This window comes from Zonotrichia albicollis, chromosome 4 (assembly GCF_047830755.1).
Source record: "Zonotrichia albicollis isolate bZonAlb1 chromosome 4, bZonAlb1.hap1, whole genome shotgun sequence".
NCBI classification, from domain to species: domain Eukaryota; kingdom Metazoa; phylum Chordata; class Aves; order Passeriformes; family Passerellidae; genus Zonotrichia; species Zonotrichia albicollis.
Window position 1 is genome coordinate 57,030,219 of NC_133822.1, and position 13,762 is coordinate 57,043,980.

The following is a 13,762-nucleotide window of genomic DNA, read 5'->3' on the forward strand; positions in this document are numbered from 1 at the left end:
TACATTAATTCATACAGGAATGTCATCGTTTAATATACCAGATATCATTTCTCCATAGAGAGATTTTTAAACTAAATACATACATTTTCATTTATTCATTTTGACAACCCAGTGACATTCCAGTGACAAAGGAAGTTAACATCATGAATATTTTTTATATGCCACTCAATATTGTCTGCCATCCATAATAGAGCATTGAACATTGATTTTGAGCACTTGTAGCTCAGGGATACATATTTTTCAAAGAAACTACTTGGTCACATTGAATAATTTCCATTCTACCTACACTATCTGATTTGCTTTAGAGGCACTTACAACTCTGTCAGTAAAACTGAGATTGATTAGGACCACACCATAGGAATACATAAGGCATGAAACACTGTTATACACTGAGTCTTAAATCTTTTTTTTTATTCAGGTTGAGTTTTTTAACTTAATTTATTTTCATCTAGAAAAAATCAAACCAATCCATACAAGACTTCTCTTAATCCTTGTCTCAGTCTGCCCTCCAATTAATTCTTTCCTCAAAAATGTACCCAGATGACTCTGTAGTTAATTCAAAATTCTTGTTAGAGTTCAAATCCTTGGCATGTTCTATATATCAACAATATGTCTATAGACTGACTTACAGGTCAATGTCCTATTTAACCACATTCAGAGAATGTTTTGCTTTTGACCTAGCCACTGTTTTAAACTTTGCACTTCTGACCACCCTGTTCTTTTTCTCTCAGAATTTAAATGACCTTATGACATTCCATCTGGTAACTATTTAATTCCAACCATGAAAAGCAAAATCTGTCAAACAAGATAATTTGCTTTTAGAAAAACCAAGCAAACCTGTTGCACTTTTCTGAATCATTTTGTACAGGTAAAGGCAAGAAATTGTGACATATACAAAATAAGACAAGGAATCTTGAGCTGAAATAGTAGATTCACTTGAAGACAAGGACCACCTTGTTTAAGCAAGGTATTCACCAATGGCCTTTTTATCCCTCATTATGTTCCAACTGTGCTTTAAATCTCAGCTTGATTTGCTGCATGCATCATATGCATTTCAACTTTGCAGCATTTTCTTTTATGATATATCAATACTGAGATGAAGAATGTCAGTTTAGGTCCATCAGGTAACTAGATAATTATGCTCTCTTATATGGATACCCAAGAATTAAATTTTATAATGCAGGATTCAAAGATATTGTGAGAAGAAAATCCTGAAACAATGGTTTATATTTTTATTTTGTTAAGGATTATATATTATATTATATTATATTATATTATATTATATTATATTATATTATATTATATTATATTATATTATATATAAGGGTAATTATTATTTCTACAAAGTTGAATTCCATAATAGAGCTCTTGGAAAAATCAAAAGAAATGTTTTGAAGGCTATGAAGAAAAGGAGCACATATGAAAAAGGAAATACTCTAGGTGAGTAGCTAAGCACAGAGTGAAAACTAAGAAAAGTGAGAATTAATTTTTTTTTAAATAGAGGATTTTTCACCTTTGCCAGTGAGAGGGAAAGTTTATGATGATCAAACTTATCAGTAGTGTGAAAATAAGAATTTTGGACTGCAACTAGAAAAAGAAAAAAGAAAAAACTAACAGAAAGACTACTAAAATAAAACAAGTACAAGCTAAAGATGAGTGTAAGACGTTCAAAAGCTTTAAGTTATTGAAAAGCGTTTGCTAATCAAATTGTCATATTGCGTTCTTTCCAAATAGATAATTGAATTATTGGAACAATGTATTCCAAACAAACTTAGATGAATCACTCGTAACAGTAGCTACCCTCATGACGCTTATGCTTCCTGGCACACTTCTACAAACTCTTTCCCTGCCAGTTTTCATGATATAATTTGTGTCATCAGAAGAAAAATTAAGTGCCACCTGAATTGAGAACTACTTCCAACCCTTTATTGCTTTTGAAAAAGAGCTAATTTTCCACTAATTTTCCAGAGACTCTTCCCAGGCAGTTTTAATTAACTAGGACCAATGCAATCTTAGACACTAACTAACCTTTGGACAATTTGGACATTGCCCTGTTCAGTGCACTTTGAAAATCTCATTCTTCCATCGCTAATTCTTCTTATGCTAAATAGGGACACTGGGTATTCATATTGAAGGTGCTAATTAGTTAAAAGTATTGTAGCACTTGAAAATTTTTGTGAACACAGCTTTTCATTCCTTAGACACCTACAAGATTAAGTATCATGGGTATGTGTGGTGTGTGTGTGTGTGAAAGAGAGACAATGAGAGAGAAACAAATACACAACAGAGATTAGACTCACCACACCTATATAATAGGCTAAAAGAACTTGTGCTGACTGTTAGATGACAAAATCATTCTATGAATTTATCACAAAATTATTTAGCGTAAAAAGTTCCATTACCTTTCAATCAAGGCAATGTATCTACTTGTGCCATAAAGTATTTTAAGTATTTTTAGAGAATCACATCAGAAGTTTCCTGGTCTTTAAAAATTTTGTTCTGTCTTGTTACTGAGAAGAGTCTGTTTAAAATATAGGTTATTAATAGAGAAAAGGTGGAGGAAATAATTTTGTTCTTTTTAATCAGTTATCAAAAGAGCAAATATATTCAAACTTACTATTATGACCTTGCACTGATTTTCAATAGTGAGTGATGATTTTGCAAGTCAGGCATTTAATTTCAGATGACTCAAAATGCAAACCACCTTATTTTCAAAATTATTTAAAAAGTAAACTACTGAAGAACAGGCACTTTCACTTTTGGTGCCTGATGATTGAAGACTCAATGTAAGATTTGGAATTGTGACAGTTGGTGACCCAAATAAGTTTAACCAACTGTAGAGAGAGAACAAAAACCCCTAACCCCTATTTTTGTGAACTTGGTAGGTTCTACTGTATTTAGCCCATATTAAAAAAAGACTTCACTTGCAATTGATTTTAAATTTAGTTGTGCCCATTGTCATATGGTTACAATGCCAAGAAAAAGAACTGCTCCCAATTTAACATAGGGGATAGCACAAGTAAACAAAGTTAAAGAAAAAAACTTCAGACTTTACTCAGCTGTTTTCTGTTTACAAACAGACTTTTCAGATGTTGCTGTTAAAGAGAGCACTAAACATTTATATAGATAGAGGACCGTTCAGTTACATAAGAAAGGATATAAGATAAGTAAGAAATTTAAACTTTCATGCCCCAGGGCATAACACTAACTGCCCGGGGCTGAAACATAATTTCCCTTTTGGCAGGTTATTTCAAACTCTTCATTATAGGAAGTATAACTTGCTAACCTCTGTCAGGAACAGGTTACTGGACAAATGGACTACTTATCTAAACCCTTAAGATATTTCATGTCAGATTTAGAAACCATCCATTCATAATGAGGGAAGAAAGGAGAATAAAGGAAATGCATTTCTTTAATTACAGGCTCATCAAAAGCAGGTTAGAAAGTTAAGTACTATAGCCTGATCTTAGATCCTGAGGCAATCAAGTCCCACAGAAAACAGAACCATTTGTGTGATTAATACTTGTAATCAAATGGATAAAACTGTGGGGATTGCTAAAGAAAAATTGCTGTTCTACGTTTCATTTATTAATTGAATTGCATGTAAGAAAAAAATATGGGTATGGTATGTTTAGCTCCCAAAGGATGTAAAATTCAATTTTGACATTTAATAGGAGGATATGAGAAAAGGTTAGATGTTAAATAAAATGCTGAGACATTTGTGAGTGGGAAGGAAGAGGAAGATAGTACATAATATGGTGGGTTAGTATAGTTCCAATAAATTATCACAAATTAAATATTTTTTTTAATTAAAACTTTCCTCACTGCATGTTTGGGGTTACCTGCTATTCAGATACAGCTGCTGCATTTTTAAAATAGTCTACACCCTTGGAGTGTTAACTAGCAAATCTTCCAAAGCTTAACCCCTCATCCAATAACACAATTAATGAATTTCAATCAAGAAAATATTTGGATGATGACATAGTTTAAGCATTGATAATCTTTTATGTGTAATGTTCTGCTTAAAAGTCTCTTGAGATGCAGTCGCATAAACAGCTTCTGGTTTATCTTTTATTTCCCAAACTAAAAACCAAGAAAATAACCCCACAGCATTCAGGGTCATAACAGGTACTGCTAAAACTTCCACAATAGGATACACAACATTTTTTTAATTAAAAAACACTTGAAAACACTGGCTGAAATTAAATTTGTAGTTGTGGTACCAGATTTAATAGTCTGAGCATTTAATTCACACAAAGGAGTCACTGAAAAGGAGTACAGATGTGATGAGAACTTCAGCTCTGGGATTCCCAGTCTAACCCTTAAGCCACTGCCATCGAGTTTCTTGCACCCTTTGTCCTCTAGTTTCTTGCAATAACTTCAATTTTTTTTTTTTTTTTTTACAAAAATGTACCTTCTACAGGATGGTGAGAAAGGGCTGCTGCATGCTATTTGCACAAATCCAGTGGTTTGGGGTGAAACTGGGTATTTTTGGAAGGACATATCATAAGATATTTGCCACTATTACACCCACATTACATATTCTATGAGTCCATAATGCTCCAGGAAACTTTAGCTCTAAGAACTCATCCTTCCCTCTCACCATACAATTGTGGAAGGCTTTTGTTTTTCAAGGCAGAATTTTGTTTTTCACGGATCTTTTAAATTCATTAAGATTTGTATTTTATATCACAAATTGTACGTTTTTTCACTAATTCTGCAAGGTAATGACTGACAGTAAATGACAGACAATAAACAGGTAGACTGTGATCTAGGAAATTCTGGGATTTTTTTCCAAATCTGTCCTATGTATTTTATAATCTTGGATAAGATGCTAAATAGACCATGTCAACATGGAAAGGAGGAAAGTAATAATTCTGTTGATCATAATAGTAGTGATATTAAAATATTCTAAAGTGAGAGAATTATTCCACATTATAGTAAAATACTGAAGGATAACCAAACTCACATGAGGGCATGCAGGTTCATCAGCTGCTAGAAACATGACTAATACAACTACAGAAAGACACTTCTGACAGCTGGCTTACTTGTAATATGCTGGAATTGTTCAGAGCTCTGTCTGATTTGCATAGTAAACAAATCTAAAAGAATGAAAAAGATATGTGTAAACGAAATTCTGCATAGGAAGAGCTCATATCTGTCATCACTTGACTATACTGTGGCACTTTGAGTTCATATATCTTAGTTGTGCTTGTAATGTCTGGTGTTTTATTTCATCAGTGTTAATACTTGAGGATCCAGGCACTGTAAACTGTTTACTCAAATGTAATCTATTTTCCTGGCTTTACCTTTTTCTCCATGGATAGTTCTGCACTAAATTATCCATTTTGCAATTGCTTCAGAACTGAACAGCTAGTGCTTTGTGCCTGCAATGACAGATTGCCAGTATTCAGGTAGCATCATCTAGGTATGTTATCCTAAAGGATGGATAGATGGAAGAAGTGAAGCTCAGCACATCTTCTATGCTATGATGCTCCCTTGTCATGGGAAATCCTGACAACCTAATTGAAGATCCTTAGATTCATTAGATGATCATTCTTTCCTTACACCAGCTTTCCACTTTCTCAGTCAGTGTTTTGGTTTTCTGTATGAGGCTGTGCTGCTGAGATACACAGCTTTGTTCTGTCACTCTTTCAGGGTTATTTGTGCATCTCTGCTAAGAGTACCAAGTCCTGAGTTTTTTGCAACATCTCTCCTTTCTCTACAAGTGCAGTCTGGCAGTCTAGTCTCCCTCTCTTGGGCTATAGAAAGGTATTTATGGGATGCCTAAAACATTACAAAAACTCAAGATTTAAAATATCCTGTCATCCTACTTCTTACTTGTACTCATTTAACTCCCATCAAATCATACCTTATTGCATTATGGATATAAGCCAGCACCAAAAACCAGAAGGCCTGTGAAGAGGCCTTAGAATGCTAATCATGATAGCCATGAGAATTTTGTTACTGATTTCATTACTTCCAGAACAGGCTTCTCATTATGTGCTTCACATTTGAAGGTTGAAACCCAAATGTATCAATTAAATAACAACACCTTTAAATATGTGCTCATGTGTGCCAATTGTGGTCCTTTCTGCTTTGAAAGGAAAGTTTTGCCCTTCAAGCTCTGGATAGTGAATTATCTGTTATGATTTCATTAAGCTATTTCTATTCACCAACCTACATGATAATGTAAAATGTCATGCACATTAATATGATGACAGTATGAAGAAAATAGCTTCTTTTACAGGAAACTGGTTCCTTAGATGCTTATTAGAGGAAAATGGTATGTAAGAGTACTGTAATACTGTTAGGCTAAAGAATCTAATCTAAAGAATCACAGTTATCAGTCTAAAGGAATTAGATACTGATGCAACAGCCTGCCCAGCATCAAAGGCACTACAAAGTTTCCCAAGTACAGAAGACCTAATCAGAGAATGAATAAAATAGCTGATGTAGACCTCAGGTCTAGTTCATCCATCCTTCTGCCTCCAACAGACCTGATAAAAAAAAATTAAAGTCTTGCAATAAGAAAGTAATATATTCAAGTTTTTCATTATTATTTTATAATTAAAATATTTCTTTATGTCTAATCTAACAATCTAGATGTTGCATTGTAAGTTTATTAGTTCTGCTCCTACACATGATGAACTTAGAAAACCAATGTTTGTCTTGCATTTCACAGCAATCTTTCATCATTTTGAAGACTGTCTCAGACTCTGAAGGCTAAATGATAAACCCAAGTTCTTCCAACATTTCTGACGGATGATAATTTTTTTTGGTTCTTATCTATTTTTTTTGTGTCCTGCTAAATATTCCAGTTCTCCTCTCTTCTTTTTGTATCTGGCACCTAAAATTACACCCTACATGAATGTAGAAGGAATATTGTTTGCTGTGTTTACAGCTTGTACTGCTCTTTACAAAGTGTGCATTTTCCTTGTTCAGCATATTGTTGCCTCATGCTCAACTACAATCCACTTTAATATCCAAATTTTCTTTTAACATAATCCAGCATGTATATGGGTAATTATTGCACCAGATTCTCTGCTCATCATTATCAAATTCAGATCACTGTGCTCTAATACCATTCTCCAAAGTTACATCAGTCTTTACAACCATCTCCAGACTTAATGGGCATATTCTCTATTCCAACATTTCATCATGTATATCCTACATACATATCCATATGAATGCATGGATATTTATAAATATATGTTTGCAAATATAGATGAATAAATATTCCTTGAGGCATGTCACAGTTGAATACCTGGGACATTGAAACTTTCATAGCCTGCATAGGTTACATGATAATGAGATGGTCTTCACAACGACAAAGGAGCCCAAGAGAACAATGGAAGCTGTGGGAACCCAAATTAGACCACGATTTAACTCCTTTGGGTCTGTTTCAGGAGTCATCAAACTGTGAAAGCCCCACCTTACAGCAATGAAGGAGCACTGAGCCCCTGGTTTCACCCCACTGGGTACAGCTAACGCCAGGGAACAGAGGGAGGCTGGCTGGGTCGCCTGGCAGACTTGCCCACGGGTACAGGTTTTGCTGTGGAGTGCAGGGCAGAGCACTTCAGTACTGCACAAGACTTCTGAGGTGATTAGGAGATCAAAGTCAGTGAAATGGGAATGGTTCAGGGAACATCAAGTATGGAAAAATATTGACAAAAGGACACAGTTTTTAACCCAGAGAAGAGAGCCCTTGTCTGAGCTGTGGGCTGCCAGCTTGCCCATGAGAATGCTGTGGGAGACAGTGTCAAAGATTCTACTGAAGTTCATGTCAATATCCACAATTTTTCTGTCACAATTTTTTCATCCACCAGGAGGGTCACCTTGTCATAAAATGAGATCAGGTTGGTCAAACAGGATCTACTGTTCCTAAATCTGCTGGCTCAGCCTGACCCCCTGGTTGGCCATGTGATCACATTCCAGGTAATCTGTTCCATAATATTCCCCAGCACGAGGGCAGGCTCACAGGCATGTATTTCCCTGGATTCTCCTTCTGTCCCTAAATAATTTTGAATTTACTGCAATAACACCCAAACAAACTGCATTAGTTTAACTAAGAGACTTCAGAGACCTGTAGAACACCTTTTTGGAACAAAGAAAGATCCTGACACATAAAGTATTCAGAGAGTCTACAAGAGCTGGAGCATTTAAGAAGTTAGATAGTAATAGATAATTTTTACAGTGATTGAAGCTATCATCTAACTCACAAGGCAGATGTGCGTGTTCGAAGAACTGTAGACTGACATTAATCTTGCCTGAAGTTCTGATAATCTGCCTGAAGTTCTGCATGTTTTTAGTTGAAAATGTTTAAAGATCTTTTGTGTGGTTTGTTAAATTTTTCTAGTACTAGCCTATGTGAAGTAAAATTCAATAAATATGAAAAAAGGCTGGGTCATATTGATTTGTCATTGAAAATGTGTAATTTTCCAAGTTCTTTTCAATGTGTGCAGCTTTGGTGCCTATTCACAGAGTATATTTATAATATTAACTATATACTAGAATATTAATCACATATTTCTTATCTAATTATATAGTTTCAAAGAAATGTGTCAATCAGTACTAACGAAGATTTACTCTACTAGAAAAAAATAATTAAACACTGCCTTCAGATAATGTAATATCATTTGCACAATTTGACTGAATACCTAATTCAGAAAGATAAAGAGGGAATATTTATATAAACAAACTATTTTTATCCTGAAAAAGAAAATAGAAATAAGTAATATGCACTCACACTAAAAATAGAAATAAGCTGCATTAAAAGTTTTCACTGACAGAAGTACTGGTTCCTCATTACTAGTAATGATAGGACAATCCAAAGTATATATGTTTTGGGTGGGTTTTTCTTTTTTCACATGCAATCAATATTAATAATTTCCATGCATTTACAAAAGAAACAAGGTGGATATAAAAGATCAGAATAGTTTATCGAAGTTTTTAATAGTTTCTTGTCCAGAGAAGCACAGGTACAGACATAAGCCAAGCATGTTACTGATTCCAGAAAAAAAAATGAATGTTCAGTTTTTACAACCAATTATTTCAAACTGAATTAATATACAATGCCCTAATGTTGGAAATTTTTAAAACCCACCAAACAATAGAACAAGCAAACCAATGAAACACAAAGAATTTCTGGTGGCATTGTAACATTCAGATGTCACATGTATTTGTTGACACTGATGTCAGAGCACATGGCAAAGCTCTTACAGGTGATGGTATGACCACTGGAACTCTTTCTGGTTGAATTTCATGTCAGTGCTTTCCTGCCTGAAGGCTCAGGTCACTCCTGCTCCCTGAGGAGCGGTTTGCGCTCTGGAGGAAGCATCGGCTGCAGCTTCTGCCAGCGTTGTGGGGGCCAGAGAATGTGAGTGGCTCGGCCATGGAGGAGACCAAGAGAAACCTGCAACCAAAATATAAACCAGAGGTGTTGTAAGGTAATGCAAATAAATCACTATGTGAAAAATACAAAGCATGTGATGATTGTTAGAGCAGGGGGAGAATACAAAGTAGAAGAGTGAGTAGTCTCTCATGCATGTAATAAGGGGAGAAGAAAATGTCCTTAGTATCAGTTTCTTTTTCTTTTTTTGATAAAACATTTTTTGGAACTCAAAACAGCTTGCTGAAATGCAATTGTGTTATGTATTATGGTGAAATGAAATGTATTACTGTCTGTAATACAGAACTAGGAATTTTTTTTTCATTTTCAAGAAAAAAAATCTCCTCAAAATAGATGAGGCATTCTATAATCCACATAAACTTTTTGGTTATTCATTATTCTAGGTCCTGAGAAAAAATTTTAAGTATCTATTTTAAATAATTTCAACAGAATCTGTGTCTTCGATTTGATCCCTATGTACTAACCTCACCAGAATAGTGGGTTTTCTAAACATGTTGTGTTTACTATTTATCACTCTCCTTCAAAACTCCATTTTGTCTTCAACCAAAAATGAAAATTACTGTGAATTGTAGAAATCTCTATGTATTTCTCTACAGATCAAAAACTTTTGAAGTGCTAGAACTACTTAAACCTGATTAATATGTTTTGCAAACATGTTTTAGCATCTTATTATTTATTAATGTTTACTTCAGTAATTTTACTTCACTCATATTTTACTTCAATAAATTAAAATAAAATTCAATTCTGATATTGCTTATAAATGAATCAGAGATAACATAGTATAGAAAACACAATTGTTTAGAAAATCTTAAGTAAATTATAAACAAGATCCTTTTCATATATGGTATAAAAATAGCTAGACTAAGTAAGAATAGAACAGTCACAATTTCAGACTGAGATAAGACAGTCCATACTTAACACTGAAATTAAGTCATTTTGTATGGAGTTAATCTCAGTTAATTTGAAAAGCCTGCAGCATAAACTTCTGCATTTTAAATCATTTGTTTAGACTTGTAGAGAAAATAGCAAGTAGTAAGCAACCAGCACCAACAGAAGTTTTAAACAGAACAAAATCATGGTTAGAAATACTGGAATGTCTGTATCTGTGAAAAGATTCAATAATTCAGACTCCTAAACAGACAACAGTGTTATAATGGCTACAGAATTAGCAATGGCATGGATTAAAAAATGCATAGGCTTTATTTGACTCATGTCATTATTTCTCATAAGAACAAGGAAACATCTATGATATTATCCTAAAGTTTTTTAAGCCAATAAAAAGGAAATGCTTTTCAGAATGTACAGGATTACATCATACTTGCATACTTTATGCAGGATACAGAAATGACCAGAAAAAAAATAGAAAAATGTTTTAAAAAATAATGATGGAAGCAAAGTCCAGCACAGGTAATTCAACATAAACAAAGTCTCTATACTCCATCTTAGGAACCACCAAGAGAAAAAATGTATACATGCTTTATTCTTATATTTCAGTGATCTGGTATTGGCTGTTTTAAGAGCCAGGAATTAAATGGATTTCTGGTTTGAACTTTTACTTTGCTGCTTAAATTCCTATGTAAACTCAGTTCCATTCCATTTCTCATTAAAAAAAAAAAAAAAAAGTGATTTTAGTAAGCAGGTAATTCAGCATTTCATGCAAACAGACACCAAATAGGCCCTTAGGAATATCTTCAGCTAATTTTCTTGATTTAATTTCATAGGATTAATATATATTCACCAGTCTCTCTCTACTACATAATCAAATCAGTGAAGCTGAAGTGGTATATATCTAATTCCATATTCTGTAGCTTGATGAAGCAGGTGCTGAATTACTTGAATATAATTTGGTTACTTAATAACGCATGATATCTAAAAGAATTTGAAGTGGATCACTGAATTGAAGTCTAGTATTATATTTCACTTGCTTGATCCTTTGCAGAGACCACTTTTTTCCCAGATCCGTAGCAGTTCTTTTCCTTACATTTAAGCAAAGGATGGGCTGCTAAGTGACAACTCTTTTTAAATAGAATTGAGCAACATTTTTTAATGTTTTGACACACTTTTGTGCAGTTTGGTTGATATTTATGGAATTCACAACATCCTGTATCTTAATTAGAGCATAAAGTGGGCTGCAAATGTAATATTACCATGTTGGGTTTTTTCCCTGAGTATACAGCATGATAGCACACACATTACAGGCTGGTGCCAAAATATAAAACCACAGCAATTCCCACAGCTGCATATAAAATGTGACAGCATTAGTACAGAGAAAAAAATGTTAGAATACTCTTTCCAAACACAAATAACATCTCATTTTCAAAGCTCTGTGTTTTTCTCAGTACATTGCTTGTTACTGATGTCAGCAGGAGGTCTGCAAACAGACTGAGAATATAATAAATGAATCAAAACATGTTTTAAGATGAGGCTGGGAATAATTTTACCCAGAGGATTATTTCTACTGACCATCAACTGCCTTGAAACTAATAAAGAAGTCTTCTTCCTATAAACATGATTTACAACATGACTAGAGTTAAAAAGGAAAAATAGATATTGTTGGGTGATGGAAGCCTTTGCTAAATAACAATACACTGATGCTATAGGACTTCTTTTATAATAACTTAAAGGTTCACTTTAAAAGCACCTTGATGTTTGACTTCTGCAAACAACCATAATAACTTTTTTCCATTGCCTATTATTATTCTGTACTTACCACAGCAGCCATGAATTTCACTGAGGAAGAACAGAATTGTTCGCAGAGAATAACCTGCCCTTGCAAATGGATTTACCCTCATCAAGGTTAGATATGAATGAACTCAGAAGAGTGAACTAAAAGGCTACACTTTCTGTTGTAACAGTGAAATACTGAGATAATCTATTAATTAATCACCTCACTTATAGATATTATTTTCTCCCTTTACATAAGAAAATAAATTTATTCCCTTGAAACACTGTCTTAACTATAAAAAAATCAGTACTTTGAGGAATGTGTTCCCTTTCCATCACAGAGATGCCAGCAATTAAATAGTTGGGGGCAATGTCAACATTATGACCTATTTGTTGTTCTTGCTGTGGCAAAAACAGCCACTACATTGAATTGAATCAATATTATTGCAACTCAGCTGAGCTGTTTAAACTATTTTTTAAATCTTTGAATATTAGGTAGAACAACTAAGAAGTCACTTCATTAACACAGCAATTTTATCTGCAAAGTAAGTTTTGAATTAATAATGCTGTTTTGACACTGTTACTGTGCTAAAAGCATATTTCCTCAGTGTCTGCTTGTTGTGAGTACATTAGTTGTATGGAAACTGATTAGTTTTGGCACTGCATAAGGAAAAGATAAGCCTAAGACTGATAGTGCTATCTGCTGTGGTACTTAAAATAATCTTGCTCATTTTGTCCTAATAGGCTTGGATAAACCACCTTTATTAGTATTAAGTCTTACAATAACATCACATCCTCTGGTTCTAAAATACATCATGAAAGTGCGAAAAGTAGTATTCAGACTGTAGCGAGTCTGTACATATGCAGCATACACTGGAGGACGTCAAAATTTCTATGGAAATGACAGGTATTCATTTGGATCTCAAGAAAAGGAAAGTCCAGAAAATGGCGTGATCCTATGTGCTGGTTTTGGCTGGGGTAGAGTTCATTCTCTTCACCTAGCCTGGTACTAGACTGTGTTTTGGACTTGTGCTGAGCACAACATTGATAAAATAGAGATGTTTTTGCTACTGCTGAGCAGTGTTTACAGACACTCAAGGCCTTTTCTGTTTTTTGCACTCCCACTGCTACTGGCAAGGAGACTGGGGATGCCTGAGATGTTGGAAGGATGTGCAGCCAGGACAGGTCCTCCCTACTGACCAAAGGTATATTCCAGACCATATGACATCATGCTCAGTGTGTAAAGTTGGGAAAAGTAGGAAGAAGGGAAGGTTTGGAATGATGATGTTTGAGTTTCCAAGTCACCATTGCATGTGATGGGGCCCTGTTCTCCCTGAGATGGCAGAGGGAAGCAGTGAATTAATTCCTTATTTGGCTTAACTTGTGTGCGTGGCTTTTGCTTCTACTATTAAACTGTCTTTATCTCAATCCATAACTTTTCTGTCTTTTACCCTTCCAAGTCTCTCCCAGATTCTGCTGGTGGGGGAATGGACAAGGAGTTGTATGGAGCTGGGCTGCTGGCTGGTGTGAAACCACCACACCCTAACCAAGGGTATTCTCAGCTTCCCCAGAGAATGTAAAATCTACCCAAACAGCTAAATTCAAGTACTGTAGCTCCTAGTCATGAGTTCACTTTGGTTTAGGAACATTCCCCACAGATTCTCCCTTGCTTCTTTTTTACTTAAG

At 34.6% G+C, this 13,762-nt stretch overlaps 1 protein-coding gene across 3 annotated transcripts in view; it reads right to left on the minus strand.

Annotated features, from left to right (window-relative positions):
* Window positions 1–4,341: 4,341 nt before the first annotated feature.
* The window catches only part of IMMP2L (inner mitochondrial membrane peptidase subunit 2), a 419,753-nt gene continuing 410,332 nt past the window's right edge, over window positions 4,342–13,762 (minus strand). For all 3 annotated transcript variants that reach the window (XM_074539894.1, XM_074539896.1, XM_026790365.2), the window contains exon 6: window positions 4,342–9,415. In XM_074539894.1, the coding sequence (XP_074395995.1) occupies window positions 9,296–9,415 (120 nt within the window). In that variant the 3' untranslated portion in view covers window positions 4,342–9,295. The remainder of the gene's footprint in view (window positions 9,416–13,762) is intronic.